At 31.9% G+C, this 27,628-nt stretch overlaps 1 protein-coding gene across 1 annotated transcript in view; it reads right to left on the bottom strand.

Annotated features, from left to right (window-relative positions):
• Nucleotides 1-4,344: 4,344 nt before the first annotated feature.
• Nucleotides 4,345-27,628, bottom strand: part of LOC111757496 (spidroin-2-like) — a 95,865-nt gene continuing 72,581 nt past the window's right edge. The window contains exon 3 of the mRNA XM_063246328.1: nt 4,345-6,792. Coding sequence (XP_063102398.1) covers nt 6,684-6,792 — 109 coding nt within the window. The 3' untranslated portion in view covers nt 4,345-6,683. The remainder of the gene's footprint in view (nt 6,793-27,628) is intronic.

The raw sequence follows: 27,628 nt of genomic DNA, 5'->3' as shown, positions 1-27,628 counted from the left end.
TTTTATAGTGTTCTGTTTTTGGTTTGATTTTGCTATACCTGATTGAATGGACAACTATTGTGAAGATAACAAGATATACTAGGTACCTATTACTGTTTTCCCGGTATCCTGCTCTGAAGTTCTATACCAATTTTACTGCATTGTCTTAATTGGCTTTGTTTTGTCTTGTTTTGTTGTATTTCACTATCTTCAAAATAAAAAAATAAAATAAAATAAAATAGGAAAACAATGCATGTGCAGTTGACAAAAGATAATACAATGCATTCATTGTATGATGTCACGTTCCTACTTTTTCAAGCAAATTCTTCCTAGATGTACATTCATAAACTTCTGCATATATGGTCTGAAAATTTTTTATGACATATCAGCAGCAATTGCCTCTGAGAGGTACAATAACATTTTTGAAAATATGCTTTGGTTCATTCACATAGTTATAAATATATATATATATATATATATATATATATATTACTTATATCATGAGGAAGTATAAAATGATACAGTATTCCAAACAGTTGTATTCAAATACAGTTGTAATCATTATTTTGCACAGTAATACAATATTAATATTTATAAAGTAAAAGTGTAAGCCTTTTAATCCTTAAGATGTCATTATACTAAGTGCAGCAGTGCCTAACTCTCTCCTAGAACATGTTAGTTAGTAACATATTTTGTTTTGAATGTGTCCATAATTTATTATTGAAGTGTATCCTCTAATTCACTGGGTTATAATTTTGTACTGTGATCATACAATTCTCCCTTCCTTGTCCATTTCTAAAGGCCATATGCCTTTTCCTGGAGGTTCATAATGCAGGTCATAAAAATTCAGTCGTAGAACATCTCTTACATGGCAAGCACACCTTGGGCACATTATTTGACCCATTCCACTAATTTCCACAGCAACTTTATGGCTGAGAACTTGATGTTTTTGCTTTTGAGCTGATATGGACAGGAGGGAATATAGGATAACAAACAAAGGTTAGATATTAAAAAAATGTCACCTCAAAACTTTTAAAACTTTTCTTCCATTTAAATGCAAAGTCATTTCTATTGCATTATGTAAAAATCACCCTAAGAAGTTAGGCAAAAGCACAGTCAATCCAATTCAAAATTTGAAAACTTAACTTGGAAGCATTCAAATATTCGAAGATTCAACAGAGTTATTTTTAGGCCTTCTGAGATTTCTCTCTGATGCCATAGAACTTGAATTTTTAACCATCAGGCAGCCACATCATTAACAGTGTAAGAATTTGGCAGAACTCCTTCGTTAAGAATGTTCCATATTAATGCTTTTTAAAGTTAGTTTAGAAAATAAAAGCAATTTGTGATTTGCACACCAAAGGAAACTATTTTGTGTATAATTCTATGGGTGTTTATTCTCCATTGAACCATCCATCTTTCTGTCCTCACTGAAAGCTATCAGACAGAGCAATACCTAATCAACACGTATGTGCTGTCTATGTGATGGCCATACTTCTTGTAAGATGTTCCATCTACCTAGCCACTATGAAATGTTCCTAAGTTTCCAGCCATCATTTTTAGGTTATTTATCTTTTTACTTTCTTTCAAATTGTGAGTATCAGATCACACTCTTTTACTTGTCTTCGGGTTTTCTTACATGTGGTACCGTCTTTGGATGCCTTTTCCCATCCTCCCTCACCCAAAATCCTAGGCTACGATGTTTCTGTGTTGCTTTTTGATCATCATTAGTAGATTCAACTATGTCCCCCAGAGCCACCATGTGCTTCACATCCACTTTGCTTAAATTGAATTTGATCTTGACTGATAAAGTATGTACAGCAGGTAACAGAAATCGTTTACTGATTCTCAAGGACTTTTGTAAAACCAGATCTTGTACTAACACAATAGTACTGGGATCAGGAAATTATTGTGACGAAAATGCTTTCAACTATGGGCCTGATGTGTTAAATAAACCTATGAGGCCTGTGCACGGGCCTGACTGTAATCTTCCAGGTGGAAGCTGGATGCTTTAGTTTAAGCTACACTTTGATTTTCCAAGCACACTTTCCAGTATGATTACCTTGTTATAACTTATCTCCTCTCATATTGTATTAATTTTTGAGATTAAAAGTTTCAATATTTGAAGAGGGTAATGGGCGATGCATACGTGCTTCATGGTCTAATTATATTAAGCTCTGTATTCTTAATTTACTACTAAATTGTTTTTAGATCCTTAATTTTCATAAAAATTTACATGAACGTGTTTCCTGGATATGAAAATCTAACCCATTTCTTGCCACTTTATGAGTTATACATCGACCTATAGTTTTTCTGTAATGTGCTTATGCTTACTTTTACTCGGTATTGGGATTTGCTAAGAGATGGCATATACAGTAGGTTAGCAAAAAGTGGTGAGGTGTATTGGGTTTTATCCATCATAGGACAGGCTCCTCTAGGTGGATATAAAGCATTGCCAAGTCCTTTGAGTTTTAAGCTGCTGTTAGTAGTTCTCAGGCAAAATTTGTTGTTATGAAATTTTTATGCTTATGGCTAAGCATAGTGGAGTATCTAATCCCAGTTTGAATCTTAACTTTCATGTATTCAGACACGTTAAGATTACTTTTGATTTTGGTTCATATTTTATCTACAATTTTTTACAACCTACATCAAATTTAATCTTATTTTTAGTTCTAAAATACTCTTTACACCAGAATGTATTCATTTGGGTTAAGCATATGATCGTGGTGGCTGACATGAAACTTACCAATCCTATTATTTGTTGCATAACGTAGTGAAATTTTCATTTATTGCTTAATTTTTATTAGTGCTTCTTCCTGTGGGGGTGTGGTAAAGCAAGGTGTTGTGAGCAATGTAAATTGTGCTTGATACCTGCTGCTTTTAATCTTATTGATTTAGAGGGCTTCTCACTAGTGTCTTGATTCATGCATGGATGATTTTGCTAACAGTTAATAAAAAAGCCAGGACCAAACCTATTTGTTTATAAGTTGCGAAACTTATGTAGGCATCTTCAGTGCCTTGCTTTATACACAAGCAACATTAACTTCAGCAAAACCTGTGAAATGCTCATAGAATGGAGAGTAATACTGAAAGAATAAATGAAGGGGTTAAATCACATAATAAGGGAAAATATTAGTACTAACATAAAGATAAAAGTATATAACTATGTGATATGCTAAATTTTGGATAAAGTATGTGGAGTTATTCATTTGAGTATATGTAATTCTTATTTTGTGGGTTTGACAAGATGAAAATACACATTATGTAGGCATATTATAGCTTTTAAAGTTAATAAAAATAAAAATAAAGTTAATGATTTCACTGGGGGTAAAGGACATTTCTTAATAGATAATTATTATTAAGAATCATTCTAATTTTCTTTCGGCTTATATAGTATGAACATCATATAGATAAGATGATGAGACCTTGCTGCAGTAAGTTCGATCCTGTACAGACATGGAAGGCCAGTTGAGCATTCTAAATACCTGAGATGATTCTTCAACTGAGGTGTTAACGTATCCAATTTTGAACACTTAGGATAATAGTTTCAGGGGTCCACAAATGTGCATCAGTGCCTCTGCTTTAACAGTGTTTATGGGCTCTTGTCAGCTGTCTCAAATGGTTCTTTGTGTTACCTCTTCTTGTAAAAATAATCTTGCCTTTGTCCCAACTAACCAACTATATTGATTTCCTACCAAACTGGACTTTGGCCTTAATGAATTTCAAAATAGTATTCAACAATTTGGTGAGCTGGTGTAGAGATTCGATGTTATCATTTATATCTGAATGTTCCCTGAGAACCCATGCACTCATAGGTGGGTTTTGGAAGGCGATTGGGTGAAGTGATGCTAAAGCATGTGATTAAAAGAGGTGGCCACTGCGAGCATGGCCTGGAACTGTTTGTCTCCCTCCTCAGTTCATCCTCTCTACCTCTATTTTGTGCCTGCCAAGCCATGAGCAGCTCTTCTCTGCCAGGCCGCTCTGCCATGCTTGTTCTGCTATGGAGTTAGCTGAACCAAAACTTACCTCTCCTTTAAATTGCTGGGCAAGGAAAATGCCTCAGACAAGCTCAGACTCACTGTGGTAAAATTCTGTTGGCAGCTACTAAGATCGGAAAGATGTTAGTTCTGTTCTGCTGAATTTATTCTACTCATGTTGAAGTATGTGAGGACATAAAGAAAGCATTGGGATATATTTTTTAAAAAGTAGAAATTTTTGATGGAGCAAAAGAAGTTCAATGAATTACTGGCAATTAGATCTCTGATATATTCAAAGTGTTTGCAATGACTAGTCTTTAGTAATGCTGTGGTGTAAAGCACTGAATAATAATAATAATAAGGAATACCACCATAGCTTACACGGGGATAAGGATTGAGGTGCTTTATTGATAGGAATCTCCAAGTAACAATAAAGTGGATTGTAAGACTTTACAGGGTCTTGGAGAACCAAGGAGATTCAGGCGGAGTAGGATGAGTTAATAAACCCCAGAAAAATCAAGGATATACCCAGAGATTTACAACTGGGTAACAGAAGAGCTTCGTTTTGAACTCTTATTCACTTTCAGAATCTTGTTCTTTGCAGAATCTCTTCTGTGTTTTGATCCATGGTGAAGAGTCTCCTCAGAAAAGGCACACTGATCTATACTCTTAAATAAACTCAAAAATTATATAACTGGCTGGGTGTATAGCTCAGTGGCATAATGACAAGTGCAAGGTCCTGAGTTGAGTCCCAGTTTAAAAAAAAAAAATTATATATCAGAAGAAGAGAGAACAAACACAAACATTTCACATGACACAACTTATAGCATCAAGCCCCCCAAATACAGCATTCTTTTATTAACTGTTAGCATTAACAAATGTCCACAGCCATATCATTAAAATTCAAATTTTTGGTTTCTATTGACACCCAAGAGTTTCTGGCTAATACTAAGAACGAGTGCTAAAATTTCATTAATAATTCATTTCCTAGGTGTTGCATCATCCAGAGAAAGGGATGCTATTATACATCCACAAGAAAAACGTGCTATTTGCAATTCATTGCTTTGAAGATAGTACTTTCAGTAATTCACAAAGGAATCACATTTATTGTGTCGTCCTTGCCAGATTTCACTTTTAAACAGATTTACATATCACTTTAATTCTTTCTATTATTGTTATCAGAAGAGTTTGATACAGTAGCTTTTATTTTCACCTAATAACATTATTTTGTTAATTGTTTGAAAATAAACTAAAAATAAATTGAAAATAAATAAATATCAATATACTTTCTCTTTACTAAATCTTATTTTCTTAGATAAGCCCAAATCATATATATTTGGAAAATAACAATCTTCGAAATACCAGAAAATTGCAAAGATTAATGTAACGTCCATTATTATTATTAACGTCCATTATTATTCAATTAAAATATACTTATGAATATAACATATATTTTTTCAAAGTATGTTTAACAGAAATTAGAGTAGAAATCCTTAAATTCACCTCTCTATTCCTTCATATTTTTAGATATTATTTCTGTACCTTATATAATTTGCCACCCATATATACATTTATATTCATGAAAAAAACTTTGTAATTTACACACATGCAATCATTTGTAGCTCCTTTATACAGTATCTCATTTTTTAATTCTGTAAGGTGTACGTAAACATATGTGATATAAACAGTATTTCATGTGTAGTCTATGAATATACTATAATAGATTTTCAGGATCTTGTATTTTTTCCTTCCAATATCCACATACTATAATTAAGATTCAGAGAGTATTATTATGCATACCTGTCTAGGCTGTGTAAGAATTTACTTATGATTGCAAAATTTTGGTTACATGGTTATATGTACATACATTTATTGGATTATATTTACTGTTGTTTAAGGAAGTTGAACTAATTTAGGCTTCTCTTAAAATTATATGGAGTGTTCCTTTCCTATTTTATTGCTTTTTCAAGTTCTATGGCAGAACTTCTTCAGTTTTTGTATCTGATGAACATGAAATAATGTTGGATTATTTGTGAAATTTATTACACTGTTTCTTGGGATGGATGATTCATACGATTATTCTGGTTCCTCTCCTTTGACTGTTTTGTCTTTATATTTCTGTATGTTACTTGCTTACTTTTACATGACAGCATTTATCCTGTTAGCTAAAATTTTATGTGAAGTTACTATATTTTCTATCATTATGACTTTTATGTGCTTTGTAAGAAATTTTGCTTTGTCATCCTCTTTTGTTACTTCTATTTTATGGGTCTTTAATAAAGTTTTTTTCTAGGCATAGAAAGAAAGACATTTATCTAGCTAGCTAAATTTCTATCTATTTTACAAGATTTTGAGTTTTTGATATCTTTAGTATGTTTGTATTTTTACTTCTATGTGGAAAGATGTTTGCTCCAGCACTTCACCCATTCACCTGTAAACACTGTCCATTGTGTATCTTTTGATCTGTCTGTATGAATATAAAATATCCTGTAATGCTGATGTACATTAAGAAAAAAAGATTAAAAGCATATTTGCAGAAATTTTATGAACCACAACATAAACCTTATTTGATGTATAATTTGATTCCAAATTATATTTTCAAAGTTTCCCCCAAAACTGTAATATTTGGGGAACATTAAATGCTTTCAGCATACTCGTAGTACTATGTGTATGTTTACTGATTATTTACGAGGCCTTCATTAAAGTCTTCTGTGGCTTAGAGATGAATTAAAGCTGTAGACATGTCAATGAAGCTCTTGGAGATGGAGTACCTTCTGCTATGCTCCTCTTAGAAATCTCTATTCCAACTTTCATCCAATGATTCTTCCTTTCAAATCTAAAAAAAAAGAAAACATTTGATTTTTTTTTCTGTCTCCAAGGCTTTTCACATCCCATTCCATCTCTGCAACAAATGCAATGTTCAATGTTCAAAACTCTTTCACCTTATTGGTAAGTAACTCATTTTTAAAATGCAATAATTGTTTCTCCAGAAAATCTAGATGGGTCTTCTCTGCATCGCACAATTTGCTGATCCACATCACATTAATTGACCCTTTGTTAATCCTTTAAGCATATTTTATTTCTTTTTAAAGGCAGAAACATAAATTTGCATTTTATTTTTGTGTACTATGCATACATAATTACTTTTTAAATAATGGTATCACATTCAGTACAAAAATATGACCAGTATATATTTATCATTGAGTATTATGTGCATATAAGGTATATAAGATGGATAATGTACTACCATTCTGTTTACAGTCTAATAAGAGCTACCAATATCTTTATATGTTAATTAACAAAATTATATTAAGACATAGTTATTATACTATGAATATAATATTATATTTTATGAGTAACCCATAATCATAATGAAGATTAAAAAATCAGAAAAATGTAAGAAAACAAAACAGAACAAATTTTTAAATAATTACCTCTAATTATTGGCTTTATGGAATAAATATTGTCAATCTGTATGTGTAAGTAGATTTACATATATGTTAATGATAAATATATGTTACTAGAAACATAGATGAAAACACAGAGACAAGAAATGGAGAAAAAAGGCAAATTGAGGGACAGAGATGGAGAAAACACTGAGAATTCCCTACATAAATGCAAGTTTTATTTTAATAACAACAATGAATTTAAGTTTAAGTATTTCCTTATTTATTTAACAAAGTCTATAATATCGGAGCAAAATTTTGCTACTACTATTGTATTATAATGAGAACTTTCTAAATGTTACTGAATATTTAAAAATACATTTCTTATGATGAAATTGCTGAATCATGTATTATAAATGTTTTTTTAAAATGATACATATTTTCAAATTGCTTTCCTGAAGTTTTATAAGAATTCTAACTTGATTGATAGCATATTGAAGTGCACTCAACAATATTGGGTACTAGAAAAATAAATCCTTGAGAATTAACTTTTAAATATAATGAAATTAACCTTAAGTATTTAACATGAAGGTTTTATTTTGAGGTAAAATGTGATGTAGGGAAGGAAACACGTTGTTAGCCAATTATCTTATTGCAATTTATGAGTTAATCCATTTAGTTTTCCTATCTGTTTACTATACTATTAAAGATTCATGATGTAAGTAAATGTGCATAATTTTCTTTACTTTTTAACTTTTCATCACTCGAGCATTGAACTATCCAAATACTCTGTTATTCTAATGCTATTTTATGTATTGTGCACAAATAATCCTTTTAATGATTGTGAAAACTCCTTTGACTTATTGACTTAATTCTGATTGTGTATGATCCCACAGGATGCTTAAAATTGCTTTAAGAGATTTATTATGTATTCCTAAAAATTATATTTGGTTCAGTACGGTCATATATATATATATATATATATATATATATATATATATATAGTGAAGAAATGTTGAAATATGTATTTTCAAAAAGATATTTATTTCATTTTGCTTTAAATTCCATGGAAAATCAATTTATCTTCCTACCTATAAATGTCAAAATTTTGTTTTAGCATTTTACTGAAATGTTTATGTTTTTCTGCTATTATACATGGCTCCTGATTTTCTATTTAATTTGAGGTATTTATTATAATTATATATGGCAATTTGATTTCTCTATTACTCTGTATCAAACTATGCTAATGTAGCAATAAAGTATAATTGGTTTATTTGATTTTCTTAGTCTTCTAAGACAGAAAGTTATGTCATTAACAATTCATTTTTATTTTCCTCTTTTGAAGGTAAATTTATTCTTTTTTCTTTTTCTGACTAATTATATTAGAGATTTCATAACATTTAGAAAAATAATCATTGTAATGGTGAAGTTGGTCTTGTTCCTAAATTAAATGGAAACCACTTTAACGCTGAGCTATTTCTTACAAAGCTTGCTTCAGCTTTTATTAAAGGCATAATATATTAAGGAAATACGCAGGCTATTTCAACATTCTACAGCTGCATTTGTTGTTTCACTGAGTTGTTTTAGGTATTTTTTTCTGATTTAATGTGCTTTGAGTGCTTTATTATAAAGTATAATAGCAAGTTTTTTTTCCATAATGCATTTTTTATACTTCTATGCAAATACTTTCTTTCAAAGAGTTTTACATTTCAGGGTGCATAGCAAATATTGATATTTGATCACCTATTAATTTGACCCTGTAGATTTTTCTCACTTAACCTATTTATATGGTACATTTTATTAACAGATTTTCTAGTATTGAAACATTCTTTAAGAAATTTATTGATAGATTTTGAGCGCTTACGTTTTAATTAGAATTGTGAATACATTAATATATGAGATTATTTTGTAACTTTCACTGTACTTTACATTTGAGTCTCTTGTATTCTAGCGATGATATCAAAGAAGTGAAACTATCAACTACCAACAACTTCTAAAATTGATTGCTTTAATATGTTTCTTGAAATTTACCAGTAGGAAAGAGACCATTACTTTATGGGAAAAATTCTTGCAATATAAAGTGTATACGAAATACTCCCACCTGAAATATAAGGCACCAGAGTTCATTCTGAAATAGATTTTATGTGTTTACTCCTTTCATAAAAATGATAAGAGTAAAACCAAACCAGTTAAGAAAATAAAAGACCAAATATAAAATAAAATGGAACTTTTCAGGTACATACAATAAGAACATGAAATGAGCCTTCCCCAATGTCACTCTTAAGATACAATCTAGGGATCTTAACAGTACATTTAGAAGAACAAGTATTTCCAGTTATGAGTTCATTAAATTCCATTTACTTTTGTACAACCAAATTACTAAGAGTGTGATGCACTACATAGTCTTGTGATAAAAGATTTCCAAAATATTTTAATTAAAGTGTTTCAAAGTCATTTTGCTAGTTTCCTCACTAGAATAAAAAAAAATCATCAAAATATTCAAACAAAATGGAGATTTTGTTATTTTATCTTCACAAATATATAGAAATATACAGGTAATTTTTTTTTCCCGTGGATATGCAACATCTTTGTTTTTGAGAGCCTCCTGACTACTGTACACAATAGGAAAACATGGGCTCTGCCAAAAGACAGCATTTGTGTTAATAGTACCTAAAAAATGAGTCAGAGAGAAAAAACAATATTGTAAGTAAAGAAAAAACAGAAGAAATTCAGTAATTAAAAAGGCAATCAAACTGGCTGTTGATATTGGGAAAGGAAAAAACACAGTATAGTAAACAGATCCACTAGGTAGCAAGGAGCTCTTACTAGGCTGTTTTCCCTGAAAAGGTGTGAGTAACGCTGACTTTCAAAAGGAAAATCCAGTTCCAATTAGGAATCTTCTGAATATCAATAGCTCTTCTATTCAGATATAAGTTGTTTCATTTTTCCAGAAGCTGCAGTGGGTAATGTAGTCTTAAAGGAGATCAGAAGTCCACCTAATGTTTGCTTTATTTGATTTCAATTTTGAAATGAAAATATTAGAAAAGGAAAGGCAAAAGTTTACAGTATTTGGTAAAAATGAAGATGAACTTAGCAGTGCAGGTGGAAATGGAAATCGGGGTAGATTCAGAAAGTAGATAAATTGCACTCATTTAAGCAAATCAAAATGTGACTACAGGCAATAAAAGACATAGAGGGAGCTAATAAAACTGTAGTTTAAACTTTATAACTGGAAATATGTCTGGAATTTTCATCTGGATTATATTTGATAAAGCATGTAAAGTAGTATTATCTTTAGTCTACATGTCAGAAAATTAAAGGCTCAGAAATCAAAAGCAACTTACTGTGGCGATTGGTCACATTGTTAGCAAATTTCATACTTTAAATCAAAAACAATTCTGTGACATATTTAGGTTTTTTCTATGCTTTTATTTCTACTGTTCAATATAATACTCAAAATATTAGTGAAACCAAATAGACAAGAGACAGAAATACAAAATAATAAATATAGGAAAGAAAGAAGTCAAATTATGATTATTTGCATATGACATGATCATTTTTTAACCTAGAAGACAAAAAATTTCACCAAAAATTGCTTAAATTAATAATCAAATTAAGCAATGTATCGAGATACGAAATTAACACACAAAAATCAGTTGCATTTATTTTTGCCAAGAATGAATCCACAAAGAAAGAAGTTAAGGAAAAAACACAATTCACAATCACATAAAGAAAAATAAATATGTAGGAATTAGCCTAAACAGCAAAGTGAATGTTCTCTAAAATGAAAACTACAGTAATGTTAAAAAGGAAATCTAAGAGAATATTAGAAAATGAAAAGATATAGCCTATCCCAGGATACACAGAACCAATTCTGTCAAAATGGCCATAAACCTCAAACTGAATACAGTCTCAATCAAAATACCAACATTTCTTACAGGGCAAGAGAAAACAGACTAAAATTCATGTGGAACCAGAAGAGATCTAAAACAGCAAAAGGAATCCTGGGTAATAAAGAACAAAGCAAGAGGCAACACAATCCTAGATTTAAGCTGTATTGCAAAGCTATAGAAAAAAAAAATAGAATAGAGTACAACGTCCTCGTCTCAATCTGATAAAACCAATCTATGACAATTCAACAGCCAACATCATGCTAACTAGGTAAAACTCAAAAACTTTCACTCTAAAATCAAGTATAAGACAAGGGTGTTCACTATCTCTACTTTTGTCCAATATAGTCCTGGAAACATTAGAGAAATTACACAGGAGAAAGAAATAAACAGAATATGAATGACAAGGAAGAAGTTAAATTATCATTATTTGCTGATTACATGAGCCTCCACATAAAGGACTCTAAAAGCTCTACTGAAAGGCTTCTAGAATTAATAACCAAATTCAGTAAGATAAAATCAACACACAATATCAATAGTATTCTTATACACAAATAAAAAACTCACTGTGAGAGAAATTGAGGAAATCACATCTTTCACAATAGTATTAAGAAAAATGAAATCCTAATGAACCAATCTAAGCATGGATGAGAAAGACCTCTACATTAAAAACTAAAATAAAGAAAAATGAAAATGAAGAGGTTATCAAAAAATGAAAAGACATTCCCTTTTCTTGGATACCCAGAATGAATATAGTGGAAATGAACATATCTCCACCCTGCTATGAAATTCAGTGCAAACCCAATTAAAATACGAACTAAGAACTACGTAAAATAAACTACGAACAGTAGTCTTCATAGAGCCAGAAAATACAATTCCTAAAGTTCATAGGAACCAGAAAAGACATACACTCACAAAAACAATTCAGGACATTAAAAAAAAAAAAAAAAAAAAAAAAAAAAACAATTCAGGGCAATAAGAGAAAGGCAGGGGCATCACCATTTCTGATTGAAGTTACACTGAAAAGTTATCTTCCCCAAAATAGAATAACATTGGCAAAAGAAACAAAAGGAAATTAAAAAAAAAAAAAAAAAAGGATCAGTAAAACAGAAGATTCAGAAACAACTCCAAGCACATTCAAATACCTTATCTTTGACAAAGGAGCCAAATACCTTCCCTAGAAAAAGGATGGCTTCTTTAATAAATGGTACTTGAAAGAATGCGTTTTTGCAAGCAAAGACTGGACCTCGTCTCGTAATTTTTCCTATGTACTAAAATAAAATAGAAACGGATAAAGTCTATATATTAAAACAGAAACAATCTGATGGAGGGTAGAATAGGTAAAATTCTTCAAGACAAGTATAGACAGAGATCTTACAAACAAAAGGAAAATTGCACAGGAAATATCAAAAACAAAACAAAAATTGCACGGGAAATATAAAAAACAATTAAATATTAAAACTATAGCTGTTACACTGTAAAATAAACCATCATCAGAGTGAAAAGAAAACTCGCAGAATGGAAAAAAAAAATTTCCAGCTGCTTCTAAGACACAATTTATCCCTCAAAATAAAAACGAACAATCTAAAATGACCGTCTGAAATGAATAGACACTACTCAGATGGCGACATACAAAAGCAATTAAAACAAGAAAGTGAGAACATGTTCATCATCACTAGTCAGTCAGCAAATTCACATTAAAATGGATGGATTACATCTGACTCCAGAAATAATGTGTATCATAGAGGAATCAACCAACAACAAACGCTGAAGGGGTCGTGGGAAAAAAGAAACCCTTGTTTGCTGTTAGTAGGTGTATAGACTCATGCAACCACTATAGAAATAAATGTGGAGCGTTCTCAAAAAATTAGGATTAGAGATCCCATTTGAACTATCTAGTTCCAATCTAGGAATCTTTCTGAGAGAGTTGAAAGCTTAACACCACAATGATACATGCATATCTCATGTTTAATGGCAGCAAAATTTATAATTGCTAAATCATGGAAGTGGCCTATATGCCCATTAACAGATAAATGGATGAAGAAAAAGTGGTATTATATATAATGGGGTACTTATCCGGCTTGTAAGAAAAATAAACTTGAGACTTTTTAAGTAAATGGATACACACTGAGACCATAATCTTAAGTGAAATAAATCCAGATATACAGATCTAAGTATTGCATTGTTTCTCTTGAGTAAGAACTTCAATGTGAAAAGAATTAACACAAAGAAAGATAGTGGTTTGGAAGTAGGAAGAACTTGGTCAAATGGGGTGGATAATAAAAGAGAGGGAGAAGGAAATGTAGAGAAAGAAAAGGAATTTTAAAAAAAAACAGGAAGACTAGAAGGAAAAAATGGAAATAACGCTTTTATAAATCGGGAGTTGGAAGAGGAATTGGAGGGAGGGAAGGGGAATGGAGACAAAACAGAAATATGATATACTATGTCCAGGAACAAAGTCCTCATGGTGAATATGATCATTATGTATGTGAAACAAGTACTAATAAGCAATAAATATAAAAGATACAAAATAATGCCGGATGTGGTGGCTCATGCCTGTAATCCGAGCACTCGGGAGGCTGAGGCAGGAGGATTGTTGCGAGTTCGAGACCAGCCTGGGCTACAAAGTGAGCTCAAGGCCAGCCTGAACTGCATAGTGAGACCTTGATTCAAAAAGACAAAAAAAAAAAAAAAAAAAAGATACAAAATAAAAAAAAAATCATTTGATATCACAGTCTCAGATTTAAATTATATTACAAAAATACAGTAATAAAAGTGGAACTAAAAACAATCATGTGCATCAGGAAACAAAATAAAGGATGCAGAAACCACCCGACACATTCAACTACATGCTCTTTAACAAAAAGGCAAGAAGTTCATGCTGTAGGAAAGACAGCTACTTTAGCAAATGGTACTGGGAGGACCAGCTATCCAGATTAGAAGATGAAGATCAATGCAAATCTCTCACCACATATGAATGTCAAATCAAAGTGGATCAGATATTAGGAATTAATATATATCTAAATATTAATAAAGAAAATACAGCCTGATGAAAGATAAAACTGATAAAATTCTTTAAGTAATAAGCATAAGCAAAGACCTTCTGTATAAAACCCCAATTGCACACACAAACAAAAAACAGTATTGAGTCAACAAATAAGAAAAGGTATAGCAAAGGAAACAACCAAGGAAGTGAAGAGACATCCCCAAAAATGGAAAAACCATTTTTCCATCTACACCTTGAATAGAGGATTAATATCTAGAATACATAAAGAACTCAAAAAATCTGATTCTGCAAATCACAGACCTGTAGTTATGTTCATTATAAATAATTTGTATTTATCCATATAATTTTAGTTTTATTAATTTATTAATTTTAGTAATAATTTACATTTGTATTTATCCATATAATTTTAGTTTTGAAAATTAAAAATGCATATAAATCAAATTTCCACGTTTTGAAATTGTGGATTTTATTTGATTTGACAGAGTGAAATGAAGACTTAAGATACTTTGATTATAACACTGATTTTGCCATTTACTAGTTTTATGACCTGATGTAAACTACTTTATTATTTTGTTTATTAGTCCAATAAATAAACATAAACATGACATGTCCCTTCTGAATCTATAAGAGATTTAAATTTGAGAAATAATATGCTTAGGAAAGTATCTGATAAAAATCAAAATATTAAATAATATTAGCTACTATTAAAATGGCTTCATTAATTAAGCCAACCAAACGTTCATATTACCTTAGAGACTTAAGATAATAAAAGAAGGAAGAACTCTAGGGTACAGACTGATTTAATTATTCTGAAAAATTGAAATACATGGAAAATGGATTCTCTTGATTCACCTGACCACATCAGCATCAGAACTATGGTAAACAAATTCATTACATTATCCTCTATTATATTGGCAGCTTCGTTTTTCATAATTTTTTCACCTTTGAAATATATCTCATGCAATGTGATTTAAAAATATATCTCTCACTGTATGATTCAAAAAATCAACGTGATTACAAAAATTGAGTATTCCAATGTGTTCAAAAAGGCCGCATAGTATTAACTTTTTATTTTTGATATTTCAAATTTAAGATTAAACTGAAATTTAAATTAAACTGAAAATCCATTCTGAGGTTCAACAAAACCTCATAAGATATTCTTCAATAAATAATTATGCAAACAATTTTCAATTGATACACATATAAAAAGCCAGCTGTACCCTGTACTTCACCAGGGCATACAAAACTGTAACAAAATCAATGAAAAATAAACTCAAACTTCTCTACACAGCTTGTTCACAAGCAAAGCCTTTGTTTTCATTCTCAACCTATATCACCTCTTGCTTTTTCACTATGCTCAGGTTACCTTGGCTACCACTGCTTCTGCTTACATCTTTCCTCAACTTGAAATGTACCCTTCTGGCACTAGCCACATGATAGGTTCTTTGCCATAAGAGAGCGAAGTTGACATAATCAATATTAGATATCACCTCTCCCAACAGGGATTTTCAGACTACCTTGAAGATGCTACATACTCTTAGACAGTCTCTAGTATGCTATCCTTCTTTCTCTTATTGGTGCCCTCATCTCAAAGAACATTAAAATAGCTATTAGTTACTGGATTTTAATGTATCCGTATTATTAAACCATAAGCTTCATGATGATAAGATCCTTTTTGCCTCCACTCCATCTGCATCACATAAAACATTTGCTGAGGCATCTGATAGGAGTCCTGAAACGAGTTACTCCACAACATATCAAAACAGTCATCAATTCCCACTTCCCTGTAATGTTAATAATAGGATTACTGTCCCTAGTTAATCTTGCTGTCTTGGAAAGAATAAGCTTTTGATGAATAAAAGAGCTAATTTGAAAGGTGATATCCTCATGCTGAATTCTGAGGCAACAGAGATAAATTCTAATAGAGGATTTAATCAATTACAGACAGAACAAATTTAGAGAGAGAAGCAAGTGGTGTAGACTTAGGGAAAAGTATGTGATAGAAATTGAACATGGGGTTTTGTGATTATGTTTAAAATGTTTTCGACTGCTAAAAAAAAAAAAAAACAAGAAAACAGTCATACAGAAGCACACAGAGACACATTTTAGAAAGAAAATGTAGGAAGCTAGTGTCAGAAATCTGGCATTGAGTCTGGTTATACGTGGTGACAAGCAGAACTAGAGAAAAAGAAAATTATGAACAAATCAGTAAAAACTTCCAGTTCTCATCTACAGATTGAATACGCACAGTGAATTTAAAATAAATCTTAGTAAAGAAAATGATTTCATTATTTTTCTTCTGGTAACTGACTAAAAGTTGTATGCGTGTGTGTTTAAAGACGTGTTATAGTTTGGGTGATGAATGCCCTTTGAAGATTATGAATTAAAGTTTCCCCTGATTGGCAGTATTGGAAGTTGCCTTGGACCTGTTAGAACTGGGGTCTGGTGCAGGGGTTTAAGTTGCCAGGTAAAGGTGACTGTGGAACTCTGAGCCATTCTTTTGCTTTGGGTTCCTGCCTTATGAGGTCAGTGGCTTTCTCTTCCCACTGGAAGTGCTGTAGCACATCACTGTGCCGCCCTCACAGAAGCCCAATGGTTTAGGGCCACCCGATGTTTGACAGCAACTCCCAGAAATGTTTCCTGAAATCAGTCTTTTTTTTTTTTCTTCATAAGTTAATTTTATCAAGTATTTCATTCCAGGGACACACAGCTGACTGTAATAATTTGCTATAAATCTGGATAGGCATGCACATGACAGATTAAAGGGTTGAGTTTTGCTTTTGCTACTTCCAGGTCATAAAACTTTCAGTGCAATACAGCTTCTGCATTACTTCTTTATATAAAAGAATAACAGTTGCATCAAGTGGCTATTAGAATTGAGGCAGTTACAGTTCAGGATTATCTGTGGAGGAGGTCAAAGTTATAGACTGTATCACCATACAAGTCTGGTTTCCTTATTCTACCTTACCCCAGATATGGAACAGAAAGTATTCCACTTGATTTCAGTCATAACAATGCTCTGGATTTTATTTTATATAAAATTTGTTTAAAGTTTTAAAAGACTAAAGGGAGTTTACATTGCAGTACTTAAAACATTAAAAGTAAATAAATAAAATATTGCATATATTTGACATTTTTTCAGTAAGTGCAGACCTCTCCCACACCCTCTCTTTTCCCTCTGTACGTGGTTGATCAGAACATAAACTAATATATGCACTATGACAACCAGTATGGAGATTCCTAAAAACAAACTAAAATTAGAAATTTCATTTGCCTATTTCCAATAGTTAAAGTCAAAATAGTTTAGTGATCCGTGCATACCCATGTTTATATCAACACAATCCTAGAAGCCAAAACTTGGAAACAGACCATATATTGATCAACAGATAAATGGATAAAGAAAGAATGACATTTGTACACTATGTAGCAGGATTCTGTTGTGAAGAATAATAAACTGGAGTCATTTGTGTCAAAATGGATAGACTTTGATAAACCATCAGGTTAAGTGAAATAAATCAGATGCAAATTTTTAATTATTGTGTGGTTTTCCTCATATTAGAAAACAAAAAATATATATATATAAATAGCAAAATAAAAGATACATAATAGGAAACAGGAAAGTAGATCTTTTACAAATGAGAAAGGCACCAAGAGATGGAGAAAAGGGAAGGGAAAAAGATGGAGAAATGATTAAAATTTGTTATGTACAGATACTAACTCCCCTCATGAAATGTAATCATTATGCAGTGTAAACATGTATTAATAAAAAATAAAAATTGGAAATTATTGACCTATAGTAAGATGGGATGACATGTAAGCAGAGGTTAATGAATATCACAACTCAGACTTCTGAAATATATGTGGAGAATATAAGTCTAAAGACATCAAAATGCATGGTTATCACTGATTTGCCTTAACATAGACTAGTAATAAAAAGCTGAAAGCAATGCATAACTATAAGAATCCTAACTATAAGAACAAGACACTCCTAGGTAAATCTAAAAAAAAAAAAAAAAAAAAAAAAAAGTCTTCTTTTGCTCTTAGCAACCAGGAAAATTGTAAGATCAAACCAAGAATTTGAAAAATCAGGTGCTACAATTCAAAGGCTATTGAATATTCAACAATAGCAGATCTTTCATGCTAAAACAAAAGTCTTTACTGCAAAACTTGGGACTTGATCCATGTTGAGAATATCTGAGTAGATGACCTGAAAGTTTTGACTTGTAAACTTCTAACATCCTGGCCTGGATAAATGGTTCACATTCCTCCCATTCAAATATAGCATGCTACTTACATCAGAAAATGATACAATGGCATTTACACATGGAAATTGTTGCTCCTCACAAGTTGTTGCTGTTTCCAGGTCTGACTTCCATCTCGATAAACATAATTAAGTCATGGAATAATCTGTCTGCAGGTTGACGTGCCTAAATTGCCATGACAATGATAGAATAGGGGATTAAAAACCTCTTGTAAATTGGCATTGGATATAACCTGCATATTTATTTATATTTCAGACACTTTTACCTAAAGAAATAACCAGATCCTGATGTGAAAGAAGCCTACAGGACCTTGGCCAGGATATACTGTAATGTTTTTTCTATACCTTTTCCAGGGACCTGTCATCATTTACTGTACACTGTGCAAAGAGCAATATAGAAACACTTTGAGGTTTAAACTGGCATTAATACCTGCAGAATTTAAGTGCCCTTATGGCTTCTCTGATAAAGTGGGTCATTGAGTTCATGTAACAGAGGCCTGACTAAAGTTCAACTTAAAAATGATTCAGTGAGTCCTCACACTCACCTACTGGGAACTTCTTTGCTATATGAAAATATATTTGGCATGAATATAGTAGCAGTTCGAGTAATGCTGCAATTTGAGGCTTTCACCTGTGGAGTTAATAGCTTGGGAAGACCAACTGGAAGATTCTAAAATGATTCTTGCTCCTCTAGTTAACATGCTGAAATAATCCAAAAATACATGTCATATTCCAGCTGAATGGCAGAGATAATCACTGTGTTTAAGAATCTTATGATTGTGAGGATATTATTCCCCGCCAACTTATTTTACTTCAGCAGTCTGACTCATGACCCGTGTTCCAGATGGAATTGAATTCCTGTGAATAATATCAGACCACTGTAGACTTAAGCAAACAGCAAATGAGATTGTAACTGCTGTACTAGGTATGGCACATTGGTAAATAGCTGAGTCAGCCTCAAATAAGTGATATACAACCATTGAATTAGTAAATATGATTTTGCTTTTCAGTTCAAAACGAAGATCCGAAATAGTTTCATTCTTTGGGGGCAAATAAGAATAGGCATTCACAGATTCCTGCAGGACTTCTATAAAACCCTTTAATAGTAAAGAACAAGACAGACTTAGGGTGTCTAAGGATTTTGAAGGTTATTACATCATCTATGGCTTTATATCAATGGCAATATTTTTATCAGGAAAGGTAAGGAAGAGGAGCTTCTGTTCTAAAGGCCATGATGGGATATAAGTTTCAAAGGCTACAAGATGTACCATCAACACCGATCACTAAAATATTTCAGTGAGTGCATGGTAAGGGAAACACCAGGACACTCCATAAATATTCTGTGTCCATCTACCATAAAGAAGAAACCATGACTCTTACTTCTGCCCACCCCTCACAGATTTGGGAGAAAATATATTTCCCAAAACTCTTTTACTCTTTATATACAAAGACAGAAGCTTTGCTTGGGGAAGAGATTTACAGAAGCTCCAGAATACAGTAAAAATGAGTTTTAGAACAGGCACATTAGAGAAGAGCATTAAACTTCCAAGTGGGAACAGGTTAATGTTAGTTGACACAGAAATATCAGTAACCACCACAGTATTGTATGTCATGGTTCGTATATAAGGACAAAAGCTATGATAAGCATTCATGTCAAACCATACATTCCTATGCCCTAGGTAAAATAAATAGAGCACCACTAGTGAATGCTCAGAATGGGCGTTGCCTTTCTTCCTGTACCTTTACCAGCAGCACTGTACAGGTGCTTCCATAATGTCTTATCCAAAGCCACGTTTTCATCACAAAGCATCTGACCCCAGGTTACACTGATTGTAATACATAATGCATCACCCAGCTGCTGCTGACCTGAGAAAGCATTAGAAAGGCCTGCTGAAAGAAAATCTGAAGCAGCATCTTAGAGGCAGTATCTTTCAAGCATGAGGTTCCATCCTCCAGCATACTTTATATGCATTGAATCAGAGATATTTATGTGAATAGGGACAGTTAAGCTATTAAACATCCTACAATAGACAGCATAACCTTCCAAACAAAAAATCATTTGATCCCAAATGTCAATTCTGCCAAGGTTGAAGAAATCTGTACTAAAGATACAAAAGTAATAGATCTCTGACTAAAAATTTGGTTGCATAGAATAAGAGGTATTGGTAAAACCTGATCAAGATAAAATTTAGAATCAAATTATTTCCTTTTCTTTCCTTTGTGGCTGAAATGTTTTTGACAGCATTCATTTCAACTTAAACTTTTAATAATACGGGACGACTTTCCAGTGTTCTAGAAGATAGCATCAGAGTTTCCTGTACCATTTCGGAATGAATAAAAGCTGTCAAGCTAACTCACCAACGCAGATTCAATAGAGAAATAAAAGAAGGTTTCTAAATAGGAAACTTGTAAAAATGTAAAAATTTCCTTTGATGAATCAACTTGAAAACCATTGTCTGTCATTTATTTTCATAAGACCAAATAATGAACCTCTTCTCAGCCTTTTAAGGTAAGTTAAATAGAGGAAAGTGAACACAAATATGGGAAGATTGGAGAATTTTCACTAAGACACAAAGCATTTTCTTCTAACTGCTTTATTTATTATTACTGTCATTTCTCAGCTATATTTACCAAGTGAAAGCTCTTCACTGGAAGAATGAATAAAAAGTAGGTAGAAACATAATTACGTAAAAGAAAAGTAAAATCCTATCATTTAATGTGCTCTTTATTTTGCTTTGGTAAATATTTTCCTATTAATTATTATTAAGCAATTAATAGATACCTATTAGGAAATAGACCTGGTTATCAGAGATTAATAGTTTCAGATATTAAGAACATGTCCGAAATTTCCAGAAATAATATCTTGTTTTTCAATACATACCATAACGTGCTGGACATATAGCTTAGAATGCAGTTTCTCCTTGTCTTTGTTATTATGAAATAATAAGGAGAGACGCTACAGAGGTTATGACCAAAAGTACAATCTGCGTGGATGCTTTGCCTGAATTTGCTTGCAACTTTAACTGAGTAGTAAATTCATTTCTCCTGTCAAGACTTTTACCCTTTGTTTTTAGTGATTTGAAAGAAGTAATGGTCACTTTAGGGAAGAGGTATTAAATAGCTCACAGGAAAAAAAAAGGAAATGAGATTTGTACTTCAAAAGATTTACTGTAAAACAAACAGTGGAACATATACAAAAAGAAGGGTTATTTTAAGAGGATGACAGCATAGCATTAATAATGATACCAAAAGCAGTAAGTTATAAAAGCACTTTTTTACTGAAGCCTGTTAATGGACAAAAATGCTAAAAATAAGTACCAGTAATTAGGAGACTTGTGGGCTTTCCTACTTAGCATTTTTTTATTAAACATGTAGGACAAACCAAAAAAATTGAAACATATATTAGCATTTTCTTACACTAGCCATTGAAAATGGAAAAATAATTGCACAGTTCTATTGTAGAAACTCTTGTGAATGTCATTTCTTCAATGTCATTGAGGACCTGAAAGACATTAACAAAATTCATTAGAGTTATACATATTCATAAAAGAGGAAAAGTTTTATTCTTTACAATGATCGTTTTGCAATTTCTTGTGGCTTTAACATCAAAGTTTTGGAAAATTGAAGATTTTTTAAAATTGAAAGTCCTTTTTAAATGCTAAATTATCCATAGGAAAGTGAAATATTAATAAAATTATATAAAAGCCAATGAAGCATTCCAAACTTAAAAAAATCAGTAAGGACTGAATAAAGAAGTACTAATTAAAAGATTCAAGTTACTCACAATGAATCTTCCCTACATGTATTAGTAGAAGACTGACTCTAAGTTAGAAGACTGCATTCAATTTTCAGCAAGCCAATTTTTCTGGACAGTTTTTGCTGTGTAGTAAATGACATTGAAATCTCTCTCTCTCTCTCTAATGTTTCTAAGTAGATCACAGGCCTGGAGGTGCCTGTAATTTCACCAACCTCAACTGTATTACAAGTGCTCAAGTGGCTAGGGCTCCCTCAGGCCACAGATGAGTCCGTCATCCCAGCTCCCTTACTGAAATAAGCAGCTTCCTGTGTGCACTACTTCATGGTCTAGAAAAAGCCCACAAGTCAAGCAGAAACCTCCATGCTTCCTAACTCCTCAAGTAGAACCATTACGCTGAAAAACACCAGGCTTAAGATTGTACATTTGAAATCCTCTTATTCAGGGAATTGAAGAATTAAGAGCCATAATTCACTTTGTTGCATATTTGTGATCTGTTTTCCTATCTATGAAATTTTATCTGTCCTAATTTCCTCAAAGAACCAAAGATCCATTGCACAAACAAATACTTATTGAACACAAATTGCTTGTTCTTACTATACATCAAAAATTTTGCTAAGCACTCAACACACAAAACTGTACGAGATAACTAGTAAGTCAGCTAAATGTGATACTTTATTCACTAGGACAACATCTGCTACACTACAGCAAAACTTAGTAGATTCACGCAATAAATATTTATTCTACGATATACAGAGTCCATTTTAGATTGGAACTTTTCCTTGGAGACTGTCAACAAAACAGTGATAGAAAGTGTGCTCTGATGAGGATTTCTAATTTCTTGCTCTACGTCCATAAAATTAATAGGCTTATAATCTACTTCCAAAGTTATCACACATAATCAAGAATTTTGAAAACAATTGATACACTACACCAACTTTTTAGCTTCCAATTTCTGTTCTTTATCTGCTTCCCAATATCTATACATATAAATTCTCTTTTTCATATATTTTAAGATAAAAGATTCAAGGTAGTAATTTGTTTACTAGTAGTTCACTTATATTTTGATGCATTAGAAAGATAACCTAATGACATCAATCCACAAAATATTTTTTAACTATTAAGATTCCAATATATGCCAGTTTCTCTTAGAGATTTTGTTCCAAAAATGTCTCAAAAATTTGTGATTTTTCTACTTGTAATATCACTACCTTCAACGCAACTCCCATAATTACTGAAGCAGAAGAGTCTATGGTGGAACGCAGAGCAAGTCCCATACCTTGGCAAAAAATATTTTTCTACCTACACTCCGTTAGTCAAAACTCAGGTGTGTGGCCAAACCTAAAAATAATGGCTGAAAATAAATCTGGTAATGTATTCCTTCTGTAGGTTCAAGAAGTTTGAAATGAGTTTGGTGGACATCTTGCCAGTGTTGCCAGGCACACAGTCAAAATCCTAAACTTGCCTAATGTAAAGCTAAGTTGACGATCAAAGAATGGCCGGTATATACTCTGAAATAGTACACATACAAAGGATATTTATTACTTGGCTCATGGCTGTTGAAAATAATTGGTAATTCATATTCTTTTCAGACATATTAGCAAAACCCATCATTTCAATTTTTTATCTATAATTAAACATTTTTAAAGCCTACAGCCACAGTATTTTTGTGTAAATAAGTTAGAAATATACTTAAAATGAAGCTTTTTATCTGAGTCAATCCAACAGACATTAATAGTTTCATCATCAGGCCTCTAACAGTAATATATTTCATCTATTTTAATCTAAGTTTAAATAAACATAATCACTTACAGCTACTGGTTTTAAGATAGTCAAAGACTTAAAGTTTAAAAGAAAAAGAAAATTTTTCCCAGTCTTCAATCTGGTATAGTAATATTGTTTTCAATGAACATTTATTGTGTACTATGTAACATAAACAGAAATTTGCAAGGTCAAATAATAATTTAGCCAATCACTATATATTTCTTTGCATGTAAGCAAAACAGTAATTACACTTACAGGGCAAACACAAACTAACTTGTTAAACAGTGCCCATGGGAATGATCAGGAATCAAAAATTCTTTAGGCACTGTATTTGAGAGTAGAGATTCATTTATTCTTTCATTTTTCCATTCATTCTCAATCACATTGCTTGGGGCACAAATTTGTATTACATTTTCTTATTGAATTTCAGAGTAGGGAAAAAGGATAAATTAAAAGTTCTTAGTTTATGTCTGTTGCTTTCAATTTCTGTATTTACTGCAATCACCATATTCCTTGGAGTAAAATAAACTCACAGAACCAGGAATCTGAGACTTGTACATGGTTACTCTACTATTTCCTGACTCCACAACTATGAACAGGTCACAGTCTTCCATAATTACTAGGAAGTGAACATATAGAAGAAAGCATTACACATTTTATACAGGACAATGGATATAAAATTCCTATGAGTGTGGAACAAAATGCTGTACAACTGTAAGGTATCAGTACTATTTGTAGAGATACTACACAACTTTAAAGTATCGCTACTATTTGTAAAATCACTGTGAATTTTGTGTTAGGTGAAGGCTTTTTTTACTATTCTAATTATTATCAATGTTTACTCCATACATCTGGCCATAAGATGAACATTAATAACTTTTTCTCATCTTAGGTTTTCTGTATTTCCTGGTGCAATAATTCAATAAAGTTTATTTCTTTCTAATGTATAAACTGCATTTGTGACCATAAGAAGAGAGCCAACACAATAAGATATATTCTAAAAATATACCTAAAGATCAAGATGAGAGATGTGAGTGATTTTTAGTGCAACCTGTCATCTGAAGCCCTGAACACTAGAGAATGTATAAGACATGTACAGCAATCAATATTAAAACCAAATTTAGCACAATTTAAGAGGGTACCAGTGACATTCAGGATTGCATTTTACATTTTGCTAATGGATTAGAAAAGCATCTGTCATTTTGAGCTCCTTAGCAACAAAATCTACTTTATTCTACAAAATTGTAAGTAGAAAGATTTCTACAGCATTAACATTCTTTTCAAATTAGACTGAATTGATAGCATGTGAGTGACAAATTCTCTCTCTTCTGTATTCCTTACACTCTTGATTCTTTGATAGGAAAAATCACAAATAAATCTGATGTGTATTATACTCTCAATAGTGATTATTATCATGGTCTTACTCTTGAGTTTTGTCATAACTGACCAGGAGATATATGATTGTTGAGTGAAAGTAAGAGATAATTCATCTTAACATCATTAATTTCAAAACTATACAAATGTTGAAACTCAGCATGCAAACATGAACATGAGTGAGACAGGGAAGTGATAAAAATATATAGAACACTTGATAAAATGATTGTGTCCTTGTGGTCCCTATATTGATCTAATTTCTTCTTAAAGTTTTAAAAATATTTCATTTTTGGTGTGTGTGGGGGGGTTTACTGGAAAATGAATATTGAACATATTTTAAAATTATAATCATAGCTTCAGTATTGTTTTCCTATTATAAGTAATACATTTAGTAGAAACATATAAAGTGATTTACATGGGATATATACATCATTTTATTCCATAATTATTGATTTTCTCTATTTTCATCTATAGAGCAAAGAAATTTAATTACAATATAATTTGAATAATTATAAGATAAATTTTATCATTGGTGAATATTTTAAATTTTTATTACATTTTTCAAAACCATTCTTTCAATACTTTTAATCGTCATCTATCAGTGCATGTGAAAAACAGAACAATCACTAACATTTGAAAAACCTCCAAAGAGTAGGAGGCTGACATTCAAAGAGCTTTTTCTGTTCCTACTGGCTACTAATGTCATATGTGAAAGACAGTTCTTGTGTGAAGAAAGGTGATAGGCCCACCAGAAAAGTTGTATGACTGCACTTCTCTTAGCAACTAAATGACAGGTACGGTGGTAACAGCCACACTTACATCAATCATACCAAATCTAACACACGTTCCTCTAGATGTGGGAAAAAAGACTACTAAAATCTGGGATAAAATAGAGAAACATCACATGCTTTGAATAATAAAAGACACCCCACTATACAAATGAGAGAGTGAATTATCTATATATTAATGGTGATTTTTCATTTTTGCCTTATTTTATCTCCTTTCATTTAGATTCCAGCAAGAGAAAATCCTGCTATTGCCTCTCCTCTTGTGCATACTCAATTTACCGAGCATGCCCATTGACCTTCAGGCACTAGTTTCTTTTGTATGAACATAATAATTGACATATTTCAATCTCACTAACTTGCTTTGGTATTTTTATAAAACTTGAAAGCAATTTGGTGAATTAACGAGCAAAAAGCACAAACATCACTTTGATTTGCTCTGCACCTTAGATTGGCAGGATAATTACTAGGAATGACTTAGCGAATGAGGTGAAAAAGAAATAGAGCCCTGCAAGTATGAGTCTACTCTAACTTGTAGTTTGCAATGACCTTGAACCAGTGAGTCAACAACCCAAAGCCTGAGGTAGAACCTAGACAGGAATAAAAAACTTACAGGAGTATTAGGAAGACTAGAGATAAAGTTAATAAAGTGCTTCATGTAGTGCCTGACATGCAAAATACATTCAGGGGAAACTAGTTATTGTTCTTAAAAGAAAATATCTCATATTGACCAGCTAAGTTTGGTGATGACACTTTAAAGCTCAAAGTATTGTTAGGTGTAGGAGAACCAAAGATGTCATTTATGTTTGAGTGCTTCTAGAACACTCGACTCTACAGAGCAGAATTAGATGCTGTCCTTGACTTAGTGCTTACTGAAATGCTTGCTTCACGCTATTGATTTTCCAAGCACAACACAAGGCTCTGGGAAAAGATTTTAGGTAACAGCAGCTTAGAAATAAATGATTGCTTTTGAAATTTTTGTTTGTTTGGATGCTGGTTTACAAACTAAGTCAATGATTGCATAAAATTCTGTGATAGATTTTCAAATTACTCAGAGAAATGAGATAATTAATAACATGTGGCTGGCCTGTCCACTTCTAAATTGATATATAGAAGATCCACCTGGTTATCAAATTAAGATGTGTTTACTACAATAATGCCAGGCATTATTGTAAGACCTTCATGTGAATTACCCTAATTCATTTTAACAACCCTCTGATTTTATTTTCTTATATTTTTAGCATTGGAGTCTCAGGACTAGAGAAAAGGTACTTTTATAAAGACATAATTTAAATCCTTTTTATGTCTTTCTATATAGGTCATGTTTGTCAATTGACTCTTGAATTGTACAATGCGAATTTTTTGTTGTTTTTTTGATACCATCTCTTGCCTCTCTTACTTCATTAGGAAATTGATGAATTACTGGTCACCACTCCATCTAGATATCACTC

The sequence above is a fragment of the Cavia porcellus genome, unplaced genomic scaffold (genome assembly GCF_034190915.1).
Source record: "Cavia porcellus strain 051 isolate PalLab524CR breed Dunkin Hartley unplaced genomic scaffold, mCavPor4.1 scaffold_1, whole genome shotgun sequence".
NCBI lineage: Eukaryota > Metazoa > Chordata > Mammalia > Rodentia > Caviidae > Cavia > Cavia porcellus.
Note: the sequence above shows the minus strand (reverse complement) of the source record. Positions and strands in the feature narration are given on the sequence as shown.